At 60.3% G+C, this 12,491-nt stretch overlaps 1 protein-coding gene across 4 annotated transcripts in view; it reads right to left on the bottom strand.

The window, feature by feature from the left end:
• CAD (carbamoyl-phosphate synthetase 2, aspartate transcarbamylase, and dihydroorotase) overlaps positions 1-12,491 on the bottom strand; it is a 34,309-nt gene that overhangs the window by 12,162 nt on the left and 9,656 nt on the right. For all 4 annotated transcript variants that reach the window (XM_077291945.1, XM_077291943.1, XM_077291944.1 and 1 more), the window contains exons 3-24: positions 9,464-9,593; positions 9,216-9,358; positions 8,998-9,139; positions 7,811-7,982; positions 7,539-7,724; positions 7,331-7,443; positions 7,085-7,233; positions 6,858-6,989; positions 6,473-6,706; positions 5,956-6,177; positions 5,691-5,879; positions 5,435-5,559; positions 5,232-5,365; positions 5,032-5,144; positions 4,710-4,957; positions 4,387-4,633; positions 4,039-4,137; positions 2,324-2,548; positions 2,055-2,237; positions 1,510-1,728; positions 1,263-1,430; positions 485-667 (exon numbers count right to left, since the gene is read on the bottom strand). In XM_077291945.1, coding sequence (XP_077148060.1) covers positions 485-667; positions 1,263-1,430; positions 1,510-1,728; positions 2,055-2,237; positions 2,324-2,548; positions 4,039-4,137; positions 4,387-4,633; positions 4,710-4,957; positions 5,032-5,144; positions 5,232-5,365; positions 5,435-5,559; positions 5,691-5,879; positions 5,956-6,177; positions 6,473-6,706; positions 6,858-6,989; positions 7,085-7,233; positions 7,331-7,443; positions 7,539-7,724; positions 7,811-7,982; positions 8,998-9,139; positions 9,216-9,358; positions 9,464-9,593 — 3,756 coding nt within the window. The remainder of the gene's footprint in view (positions 1-484; positions 668-1,262; positions 1,431-1,509; positions 1,729-2,054; positions 2,238-2,323; positions 2,549-4,038; positions 4,138-4,386; positions 4,634-4,709; positions 4,958-5,031; positions 5,145-5,231; positions 5,366-5,434; positions 5,560-5,690; positions 5,880-5,955; positions 6,178-6,472; positions 6,707-6,857; positions 6,990-7,084; positions 7,234-7,330; positions 7,444-7,538; positions 7,725-7,810; positions 7,983-8,997; positions 9,140-9,215; positions 9,359-9,463; positions 9,594-12,491) is intronic.

Genomic DNA, 12,491 nt, shown 5'->3' with positions numbered 1-12,491 from the left:
CTGTGAGTGCACAGTGTTATTAAATGGGTATTGATTACGATCGGTTACCATCCGTATCTATGGTCACTGACAACCACAGCATTAGTGATGTCAAAGAGCCTTGGAGGGGGCCGGATGCAGACGTATAGGCCTCAGCGTTACTCCAGTGCTTTGGGGGCAATTGAGGCATTGCTGTGCTGCGATTTGCGGATAAATCTAATTTTTTAGAAAAATTAGACAAAGATCCAAAGTCTCAAGAGCCACTGTTCTCATTCCATAAAAGCCGACATCTCCCAGCAGGGTCACACGATGTGTAGCCCCAATGGTCAGAGGGTCCATACGTGGTCATACGACGTGCACCCTCAATGATCAGCAGATCCATACAACGTATACCCCCTGATGGTCAGAGGGTCCATACAAAGTGTACCCCGATGGTCAGAGGGTCCCATACATGGTCATACAACGTGTGCCCACCAATGGGCAGCGGGTCTATACGTGTACATACCTTGTAGCTGCCGATGGTCAGCAGGATGTTGTTGTGGGGGATCTTGAAGCCGGTGCTCAGCATGGCCTTCAGATATGCCTCATAGCGGTTCTCCCCGAAGCAGGCGACCTCCCCTGTGCTCGTCATCTCCACCCCGAGGACCACGTCCGCTCCGGCCAGGCGGGAGAATGAGAACTGCGGCACCTGAGGGATGCAGGGCAGCGACAGGGGTGGAGATTAGAGGGCAGCGACGGGGGGTGGAGATCACAGAGGGCAGCGACGGGGGGTGGAGATCACAGAGGGCAGCGACGGGGGGTGGAGATCACAGAGGGCAGCGACGGGGGGTGGAGATCACAGAGGGCAGCGACGGGGGGTGGAGATCACAGAGGGCAGCGAAGGGGGGTGGAGATCACAGAGGGCAGCGACGGGGGGTGGAGATCACAGAGGGCAGCGACGGGGGGTGGAGATCACAGAGGGCAGCGAAGGGGGGTGGAGATCACAGAGGGCAGCGAAGGGGGGTGGAGATCACAGAGGGCAGCGGAGGGGGGTGGAGATCACAGAGGGCAGCGGAGGGGGGTGGAGATCACAGAGGGCAGCGACGGGGGGTGGAGATCACAGAGGGCAGCGAAGGGGGGTGGAGATCACAGAGGGCAGCGACGGGGGGTGGAGATCACAGAGGGCAGCGGAGGGGGGTGGAGATCACAGAGGGCAGCGACGGGGGGTGGAGATCACAGACGGCAGCGACGGGGGGTGGAGATCACAGAGGGCAGCGACGGGGGCCACGGACGCCATCACTAACCTTCACTCCCACAATGCCTGTGCCGGCCATGAGTCCCACAGGTTCCACCTCTTCTCCCATGATGACTTGTGTTGCCAAGGCGACCAGATCCACCCCCAACGTCTTGGATACGAAGGGGAAGGAGCGGGAGACTCGGACGTTGCACTCGATAACCTTCAGCTGATCGTCCTGGGGAACATCGAAGGGTTAATAATGATCCCTACATTTCCCACAATGCACTGCATGGGCACAGGCACCATCTTGTTACCTTGGCGATGAGCTGCAGGTTAAAGGGTCCGGTCACCTGGAGCTCCAGCCCCACCGCGTGCACAATGGCCTTGATCCGCTCCAAGGTTTTGGGGGTGATGTCCTGAGGAGGGGTGACCAGCGTGGCGTCTCCAGAGTGCACCCCCGCATTCTCCACGTGCTCCGAAATGGCCACAGCTACCACCACGCCGTCACAGGCCACGGCGTCCACATCGATCTCCTGGTCACAAAGGAGCAAGGTCGTGATCATCCTACCTGTGACACACATGATGTCTGCCAGCCCCCCGCTGACTGCCGGATCACCCCACTTATCTCTGCCAATCACTCCCACTGACTGCTGGATCCCCTCTGGAGACCGATTCACTCATTTCTAGTGCCCCCCCCCCTACCACTGGCTATCCTCCTCCGCTGATCCTCCCCCGCTGATCCCCCCACCCCACTTATTTCTGGATCCCACCCTCTGCCGATTCGCCCATTTAGCTCTGGCTATCCCCTCCGCTGATTCCCCCTCCTCCCCACTGATCCCACAGACTCCACCACGTGAACCTTGGCTTCCTGGATGTACTTGGAGATGACCACCGGATGCTCCTTGGACACGGCCACCGCACTGGACAGAAACTTCTCCAGGTCCTCATCTGAGTAGGCCACGTTCATGGCGGCGCCGCTGAGGACGTATGATGGCCGCACCACGCAGGGGTATCCGACCGTGTTACAGAACTGCAGCGCAGACTGGAGATGGGAAGACGGAGGGTCAGAGAATGGGTCACCCCGGCCCTCCACCCTCGAGTCATCCGGCCCTTCCCCCGTCCGCTCACCGGGGTGTCCGACAGCTCCCTCCACTGCGGCTGACTGATCCCGATGGTGTCCAGCAGGCGGGAGAACTTGAAGCGGTTCTCAGCAGAGTCTATGGCCTCGGGGGAAGTACCAAGGACGCGGCACTGCTGACGGTGCAGGGCCATGGCGATGTTATTGGGGAGTTGCCCCCCCATAGACAGGATGATCCCCTCGGGGTTCTCCAGCTCGTAGATGTCCATCACCACCTGCAGCATACGAAACACGGATCGTCACCAGAAACTCTGCGGTGCGGCGGCTGCGCCAAACACAGGAGAATGCTGCGTTCAGCCCCGATCCCCCGCCACCACCCTACATACAGGAGAATACTGCGACCAGCCCCGATCCCCCACCACCGCCCTAAACACAGGAGAATGCTGCTGCGACCAGCCCCGATCCCCCGCCACCACCCTAAATACAGGAGAATACTGCGACCAGCCCCGATCCCCCACCACCGCCCTAAACACAGGAGAATGCTGCGACCAGCCCCGATCCCCCGCCACCGCCCTAAATACAGGAGAATACTGCGACCAGCTCCGATCCCCCACCACCGCCCTAAACACAGGAGAATGCTGCGACCAGCCCCGATCCCCCACCACCGCCCTAAATACAGGAGAATGCTGCGACCAGCCCCGATCCCCCGCCACCGCCATAAATACAGGAGAATACTGCGACCAGCCCCGATCCCCCGCCACCGCCCTAAACACAGGAGAATACTGCAACCAGCCCCGATCCCCCACCACCGCCCTAAACACAGGAGAATACTGCGACCAGCCCCGATCCCCCGCCACCGCCCCAAACACAGGAGAATACTGCGACCAGCCCCGATCCCCCGCCACCGCCCCAAACACAGGAGAATACTGCGACCAGCCCCGATCCCCCGCCACCGCCCCAAACACAGGAGAATGCTGCGACCAGCCCCGATCCCCCGCCACCGCCCCAAACACAGGAGAATGCTGCGACCAGCCCGATCCCCCGCCCCAAACACTGGAGAATGCTGCGACCAGCCCCGATCCCCCGCCCCAAACACTGGAGAATACTGCGACCAGCCCCGATCCCCCGCCACCGCCCCAAACACAGGAGAATGCTGCGACCAGCCCCGATCCCCCGCCACCGCCCCAAACACAGGAGAATGCTGCGACCAGCCCGATCCCCCGCCCCAAACACTGGAGAATGCTGCGAACAGCCCCGATCCCCCGCCACTGCCCCAAACACAGGAGAATGCTACCACCAGCCCCGATCCCCCGCCCCAAACACTGGAGAATGCTACCACCAGCCCCGATCCCCCTCCACCGCAGCCCCCTCAGGCACAGATAATGCTGCGACCATCCCCGATCCCCCTCCACCGCCTCAGGCACAGAGAACACTGCGACCAGCCCGATCCCCCTCCACCGCGGCCCCCTCAGGCACAGATAATGCTGCGACCATCCCCGATCCCCCATCCACCGCCTCAGGCACAGAGAACACTGCGACCAGCCCGATCCCCCTCCACCGCGGCCCCCTCAGGCACAGATAATGCTGCGAACAGCCCCGATCCCCCGCCACCGCCCCAAACACAGGAGAATGCTACCACCAGCCCCGATCCCCCGCCCCAAACACTGGAGAATGCTACCACCAGCCCCGATCCCCCTCCACCGCAGCCCCCTCAGGCACAGAGAACACTGCGACCAGCCCCGATCCCTTTGCAACCATCACTAACCTCAAAAGAAATCTCATCGAAGTAGAGGCGGTCGCACATGTCGTAGTCGGTGCTCACAGTCTCCGGGTTATAATTCACCATGATCGTCTTGAACCCCATCTGCGAGAAGAGAGAAATCACCGTGACCCCGAGGGCCAGCGCCCCGACCAGCAGGGAGGGAAGACCCCCAACCTGATAACACATGACTGCTGCTCGGGGGATGACTGGGGGATCAGAGACCATGTAACGGCAGAATAGTGAGTGCAGCTCTGGAGGTGACTGGAGGATAGATTGCAGCACGCATGTTTGCAGTGCCTGTGGGGCCAGATTCTCCGGTGCTGCTGTTTCTCTCTGGTATCAGCTCCTCACCTTACGCAGTTCCTGGATGCAGCCCACCGCGCACCAGTCGAACTCCACGCTGCTGCCGATGCGGTACACCCCGGACCCTATGACCATGACGTGCGGCTCCTGGAAGTCCAGGTCGTGCTGGGCCCCGTTGTAGGTCAGGTACAGGTAGTTGGTCTGTGCTGGCCACTCGGCGGCCACAGTGTCGATCTGCTTCACCTGCGGCAGAATCTGCCATTCCTTCCGCAGCTTCCGGACAGCCAGCTCCGTGCTGCAGGAGAAGGAGCGTTACATGGGGCCCTCAGGACAAATGAGCGAGGGGCCCCCGACAGACAAGGGGGCGTCACCTCTGCACGGCCTGGGCGATCTGCTTATCGGAGAAGCCCAGCTGCTTGGCGCGGAGCAGGGCGCTGCGGGGAACGGCGCTCTCCTCCTGGCACGCCTCCAGGGTGGCCACGTGGTCGGTGATGTTCTTCATCTTGTGCAGGAACCAGCGGTCGATCTTGGTCAGCTCATACAGACGCTCGATGCTGTACCCAGCGCGCAGGGCGGCCGCCAGCACGAAGATCCGCTTATCGGTGGGCGTGGCCAGTTCCTGGCAGAGGGAGGAGCTTAGTTTTCCCGCCTCACACGACCCCTGACCTCACATCATCAGGGCCCCCATCTTACCTCATCGGACGCAGACTTCACCGTGTGATCAAACCCCACGCAGTTCTCGTCCACCATGCGCAGCGCCTTCTGGAAAGCCTCCTCGAAGCTGCGGCCCACCGACATCACCTCGCCTGAGATCAAAGATCAGTGTCATCACAAGGGCCAACAGCAGGCATTGGGCGACAAACCCTGGGGGCCACACACATGGCCGCACTCACCCACGCTCTTCATGGAGCTGCCGATCTTGGTGCTGACCCGCAGGAACTTGCTGAGGTCCCAGCGTGGGACCTTCACCACGCAGTAGTCCAGGCTGGGCTCGTAGTTGGCGGTGGTGGAATTGGTGACCGAGTTCCTGGGGAGAGAAGGGGCAACTTATAGAGATCCACATCCCCGGGGGGCAGCGGCCGCACTCCTGCCATACCTGAGGACCGGCAGCGGGATGCCCAGCGCCAGCTTGGCTGCCACATACGCCAGGGGGTAACCGGTGGCCTTACTCGCCAGAGCGGAGCTGCGGGACAGACGGGCGTTCACCTCGATGATGTAATACTGAGGAGAGAGAAGCGATACGTGGGGGTCCGTCCGACCTGCACCCTCGAAAACACAGCGGAGACATGAGGGGGTCCGACCTGCGCCCCAGATCACCCACGAGACATGGGGGGCCCGGATCTCACACCCACCTGCTCAGACTGGGGGTTCAGGGCGTACTGGATGTTGCACTCCCCCACAATCCCCAGGTGCTGGATGACCTTTATGGCCGTTTTGCGCAGCAGGTTGTACTCCCGGTCGTTCAGCGTTTGGCTCGGCGCCACCACGATGGATTCTCCGGTGTGAATGCCCAGCGGGTCCACGTTCTCCATGTTACACACCTGCAGGGGCAGAATTCAAGATGTAAAACATGCGGGGGCCATAACACTGCTCCGAGGGCCCCGCGGCGACACCCACCGTCACACAGTTGTTGAACGCGTCCCGCACCACCTCGTACTCGATCTCCTTCCAGCCCTTCAGGGACTTGTCCACCAGCACCTGCGTCGTGTGAGCGAACGCCTGGCACACCAGCGCCGTCAGCTCCTCCCTGGAGTTCGCAAATCCAGATCCCAACCCGCCCAGGGCGTAGGCCGAGCGCACCAAGACCGGGTACCCGAGGCGCTCAGCGGCCGCCTGAGCCTGTGAGGAGGAGGAGAGGTCAGAGGAAACCTCACACAACACCTGCTGGTTCAGAGTCTGCAGGGCGAGTCCTGCCATGGTGCATTGTGGGGCTTGTAGTACAGAGCGGTGGTCTCAGTGTGTCTGCTGGTTCAGTGTCTGCAGGGCATATAACGGCTGTGGTGCACCGTGGAGGGTTGGAGTACAGGGCGGCGGTCTTACACAGCGTGACCTCTGCTGGTTCAGTGTCTGCAGGGTGTGTCCTAGTACATGGTGTCATCTGGTGCAGGGTGTCAGGACAGTGGTGGCCACTTACTTGTTCTAGTGAGAAGGCGGCTTCGCTTGGAGCGACGTGCTCTCCGATCTCCTCCATCTTCTCCACAAACACCTTCCTGTCCTCGGTCATCTCGATGGAGCTGACGGGCGTCCCGAGCACCCGCACATTGTACTTCTCCAGCACGCCGCGCTTGGTCAGCTCCACCCCACAGTTCAGCGCTGTCTGACCACCGAACGTCAATAGGACGCCGTCCGGCCGCTCGTTCTTAATCACCTGCAGATTGGAAGGATAGAAGGCCGTGATCATGGAGGAGAGAAGAGCCCACCACCACCAGCCGCCGCCCGGCCCCACCACTAGCTCCAGCCCAGCCCCAACACCAGCTGCCGCCCGGCCCCACCACCAGCAGTCTCTCAGCCCCACCTACCTGAGTCACGTACTCCGCTGTGATGGGCAGGAAATACACCTTGTCAGCCAGTCCCTTGGAGGTCTGCACCGTGGCAATGTTGGGGTTAATGAGCACGGTCTGGATGTTCTCCTCCTTCAATGCTTTAATGGCCTGAATGCAGGGGATTGTGGGAAATGACTGGCTCTGCAGCAAAAGGCGCCATTACCCCAATAACAATAACCGTCCCGGGTGGTCCCATACTTTACCTGAGAACCCGAGTAGTCGAACTCCCCAGCCTGCCCGATGGACAGTCCCCCCGAGCCCAGGATCAGAACCTTCCTGGGACGAGCGCCTTGCAGGTCAGCCACAGCCGGTGCGTCTCTGTAGGCCAGGGCTTCACCAAGACGTTCCTTCACTGAGAAGACAACATGGAGGGATCTCATCACGTCACAAACCTCAGCCGTGCCCACAGCCCAGAGACCACGGCCCACAGACCTGGGACCACCGCCTACCTGTGCTCAGCCCAGTCCTCCTAGCCTTTATGTCACGTACGGTCTCCAGGAAGACATCAAACAGACAGACAAGGTCCATGGGTCCGGCGCGGTGCTCAGGGTGGAACTGCACGCTGGAGGGAGAGGGCGAAACGGGGGTCAGGCCAAGCACAAGCCTGAGACCACCGCCGTACAACGAGGCCACCGCCATATGACAATGCCCACCTACCTGAAGAACGGCCTGGAGTCATGGACTAAGCCCTCGTTGGAGTGGTCATTGGCATTGGTGAAGAGCGGGCCCCAGCCGTCTGGGAGGGTGCCGGGGTCCACCGCGTAGCCGTGGTTCTGGGAGGTGATGAAGCAGCGCTGGGACCCTTCGTGGATACACGGCTGGTTGTGACCACGGTTCCCGTACCTGCAGAGACGGCAGAAAAGACTGAGCGTACGAGACCCCTGAAGATGGAGACCACCATGATGCTGACCTGCACACCGGGCACTTACTTCATCTTGTAGGTCTTGGCTCCGATCACCAGGGACAGGATCTGGTGCCCCAGGCAGATGCCGAACACCGGTCTCGGGTTCTCCTGCTCCAGGAAGCGCCGGATGTGGAGCACAGACTGATGGCAGAAGACGGGGTCTCCGGGACCATTACTGAGGAACAGCCCGTCAAACTCTGCAGGGATGAGAAACATGACTGAGTGTTATGGCGCCCCCCACAGACCTGCTGAGAGGGGGCCGCACAGAGTAATACGCAGACTGTCAGTGTCCCTGCTGGATCAGTGTCTGCACCCCCACAGACCTGCAGATGTCAGAAATGAGAATGGCCATCATGTCTGCAGCCCCTGCTGGATCAGGGTCTGCACAGAACACGCTCTGCTGTAGTGCATTGTGGGTGATGTTGTGCACCCCGGTCTATCGTTCACAGCACATCCGAGACTCGAATGCCGGAGCGCTGTGCAGTGTCTGCCCCCCATAGAACTTCTTCCCAGAACGTGGCCCCCGGACCACACGGCAGCACTGGGAGAAAGGTGACAATGACGTCAGGAGGGGACGCCTCCTCCACAGCCAGACAGGATGCAATACAGGGCAGGAGGAATGTGGGCAGCTGCCAGGAGGGTGAGAACTGGCACAGATCCCGGCCCTCGTAACACATCGACCTTGGCACAGTCGTGATTTCTTCCCTGCGTGGTCACCTGGAGGAGCCAGCTAGTGTGAGCCCACATGTACATGCACTATGTGACGCCAGCCGGTGTGAGCCCACATGTACGTGCACTATGTGACGCCAGCCGGTGTGAGAACACATGTACGTGCCCTATGTGACGCCAGCAGGTGTGAGCCCACATGTACGTGCACTATGTGACGCCAACCGATGTGAGCCCACATGTACATGCACTACGTGACGCCAGCTGGTGTGAGCCCACATGTACATGCACTACGTGACGCCAGCTGGTGTGAGTCCCTGTGCACTATATGATACCAGCCAGTGTGAGCCCAAATGTACGTGCACTATGACGCCAGCCGGTGTGAGCCTCCGTACACCCGCCCCATGTGATACCAGCCGGTGTAAACCCACCTGTACGTGCACTATGTGACGCCAGCCGGTGTGTACGTCTGCACTTCCAGGTGTGATCGCTATGATTTACAGACACACACTTCTCCAGGACGGGCATCCATTGCCCCCTTGTTACCTTGGCCATCGATGGGCGAGTCCCAGGGCAGCACGGTCACCTCAGCGCCTCTTTGGCACAAGCAGCGGATCTGGTTGTACTTCAGGCCACAGTCCAGAGCAGCGATCTTCACGTCACCTCCGCGGTTAAACACACGAGGCTCCTGCAGGCACACGGCAGTGAGGGCACAGCGCACACAGCCCGGCACCAGGGTCCCACACCCTCCTCCATGCACGCACCTTCAGTGACACCTCCTGCACCAAGTTCCTCTTCCCGGGGTCGTCATACGGCACCTGCTTCTCGTCGCTGCCCGGTGGGATCAGTTTGCCCAGCATGGTGCCCGTCTCCCGGATTTTCTTGGTGAGGGCCCGGGTGTCAACACCTGCAGAAAGCAAGATGGTGGAAATAAATATGGCCTTCCGGGGGTGCGGTGCATGTATAGGGATAACATATATACACTGACACCCCCTCCCCCGCAGCCTCGCACCTTGCAGCCCCGGGACCCCCTGCTCCTTCAGCCATTGGTCCAGCGATTTGCTGCAGCTCCAGTGACTCGGCTTCTGGGAACATTCCCCCACGATGAGGCCGGCGGCGTGGATCTGACCCGACTCGAACCACTGCGAGGAGACGAAGTATCACACAGAGAAAACATGGCCGCCGGCGACTGCTGCATCCCTCCCCCAGCCACACCAGGGCATCGGCAAGAGGGGGGGGGGGGGGGGGGGAGGGAGGAGTCTCCACAGGGACGGAGAGAAGAATTACAGATTACGACACCACGGTGAGCTGCTCCCCCCGCCCGAACACCATGGCGAGCCGCTGTCCCCATCACGACACCACGGCGAGCCACTGTCCCCACCACGGGACTATGGCGAGCTGCTTCCCCAGCCCCAACACCATGGCGAGCTGCTCCCCCCGCCTCAACACCATGGCGAGCTGCTGTCCCCACCACGACACAATGGCGAGATGCTCCCACCGCCCCAACACCATGGCGAGCTGCTCCCACCGCCACGACACCATGGAGAGCTGCTCCCACCACCCCTACACCATGGCAAGCTGCTCCCCCTACTCCGACACCATGGCGAGCTGCTTCCCCTGCCCTTACACCATGGAGAGCTGCTCCCCCTACTCCGACACCATGGCGAGCTGCTCCCCCCGCCCCTACTCCATGGCGAGCTGCTCCCCCCGCCCCTACTCCATGGCGAGCTGCTCCCCCCGCCCCTACTCCATGGCGAGCTGCTCCCCCCGCCCCTACTCCATGGCGAGCTGCTCCCCCCGCCCCTACTCCATGGCGAGCTGCTCCCCCCGCCCCTACTCCATGGCGAGCTGCTCCCCCCGCCCCTACACCATGGCGAGCTGCTCCCCCCGCCCCTACACCATGGAGAGCTGCTCCCCCCGCCCCTACTCCATGGAGAGCTGCTCCCCCTACTCCGACACCATGGCGAGCTGCTCCCCCTGCCCTTACACCATGGAGAGCTGCTCCCCCCACCCCTACTCCATGGAGAGCTGCTCCCCCTACTCCGACACCATGGCGAGCTGCTCCCACCGCCCCTACACCATGGCGAGCTGCTCCCCCCGCCCCTACTCCATGGCGAGCTGCTCCCCCCGCCCCTACACCATGGCGAGCTGCTCCCCCCGCCCCTACTCCATGGCGAGCTGCTCCCCCCACCCCTACACCATGGCGAGCTGCTCCCCCTGCCCCTACTCCATGGAGAGCTGCTCCCCCTACTCCGACACCATGGCGAGCTGCTCCCACCGCCCCTACACCATGGCGAGCTGCTCCCCCCGCCCCTACTCCATGGCGAGCTGCTCCCCCCGCCCCTACTCCATGGCGAGCTGCTCCCCCCGCCCCTACTCCATGGCGAGCTGCTCCCCCCGCCCCTACACCATGGCGAGCTGCTCCCCCCGCCCCTACACCATGGCGAGCTGCTCCCCCCGCCCCTACTCCATGGCGAGCTGCTCCCCCCACCCCTACACCATGGAGTGCTGCTCCCACAGCCCTGACACCATGGCGAGATTATTATTATTTTTATTATTATTGTTTATTTATATAGCACCACTAAGGCCATGTTCACACAGTGCGTTTTTTACCGCGGAACCGCGGCGGTTTTGCCGCTGCGGTTCCGCAGCTGTTTTCCATGCAGGGTACAGTACACTGTACCCTATGGAAAACAGGACACACTGTGCACATGGTCCGGAAATTTAAAAAAAAAGCCGTGCTGAATAGCTCCCGGAAAAAAGAAGGAGCATGTCAATTCTTCTTCCTGAACCGCAGCGGTTCTGCACCCATAGACCTCCATTGTGAGGTCAAAATCGCAGTAAAACACGCAGATCAAAAATATATCTGCGTGTTTTACTGCGGTTTGATGTGCAGAACCGCAGCTGCAGGAAGTGCGGGGAAGCCGGCGGAAGTGCGGGGCCGGAAGTGCGTGGGCGGCGTGTGTGGTCCCGACTGTGTCACGAAGAGACTGTCATCATGGAGGCATACCGTCGCATGGGGATCGATGTCGGGCGTCTGATTGATTTGGTAAGTCTGTGTGTCCGTCCCCATGCGACGATATGCCTCTATTGTGCTAAGTCGCCGTATCGGACTACTACTCCCATCCGGTATTTAGGATGGGAGAGTTGTCCCTGTGTCCGGCGACTTAGCACAATACTAAAGTTCACACCAAACACAAACACACAATACACATACATGACACACAGTACAGTACATACAACACATAACATAGAGTATATACTCACCAACAGCACACTTGTAGGCGAAGCCCTCGATCCTCCAGGAAAAAAATCACAAAATAAAAAATCAAATCCATACTCCCTGTCCGCAGAATCCATAAAACGAGTGTCCCACGCCGATCGGCTGCTCTCCGGCGATACACTGCCAGGAGCGAAGCTCCTAGCAGTGTATCGCGTACTGTCCCGGAGCTCAATGGCTCCGGCGTCTCGGTTAACGGCAGTACAGCTGCGTTGAACTTTCCCACGCAGCACTGCCGTTAAGCGAGAGAGCCGGGGTCAATGACCGCCGGTTAACTCGCTCGCGCATGCGCAGTGACACACCGACAGGAACTATGGCTCCTGTCAGTGTGTTGCTGCAGCCGTGGAGAGCAGACATATCTCTGGATGTGTCTGTTCTCCATGGAAGATCTTCGTGGGACCCTCGATGGATTTCTGCGGACAGGGCCAGGGAGTATGAATTTGTTTTTTTATTTTGCGTCTTTTTCAGGTCGAGGGTCTTCAGGACGGATTGAGCGTACAATAAAATATGGTCAAAAAGTGGGTGTCTTTATTTCATTAAAATATTTTTTTTCTAGTGTTTGTGTTTTTTTTTTTTAACCCTTTCATTGGATTAATAATGGATAGGCGTCTTATTGACGCCTCTCCATTATTAACCGGGCTTAATGCCACCTTACAATAGCAAGGTGGCATTAACCCCTCATTACCCCATATCCCACCGCTACACGGGAGTGGGAAGAGAGTGGCCAAGTGCCAGAATAGGCGCATCTTCCAGATGTGCC

Source organism: Ranitomeya variabilis, chromosome 2, assembly GCF_051348905.1.
Source record: "Ranitomeya variabilis isolate aRanVar5 chromosome 2, aRanVar5.hap1, whole genome shotgun sequence".
In the NCBI taxonomy this organism is placed as follows: Eukaryota; Metazoa; Chordata; class Amphibia; order Anura; family Dendrobatidae; genus Ranitomeya; species Ranitomeya variabilis.
This window is presented reverse-complemented; position numbering and strand designations above follow the sequence as displayed.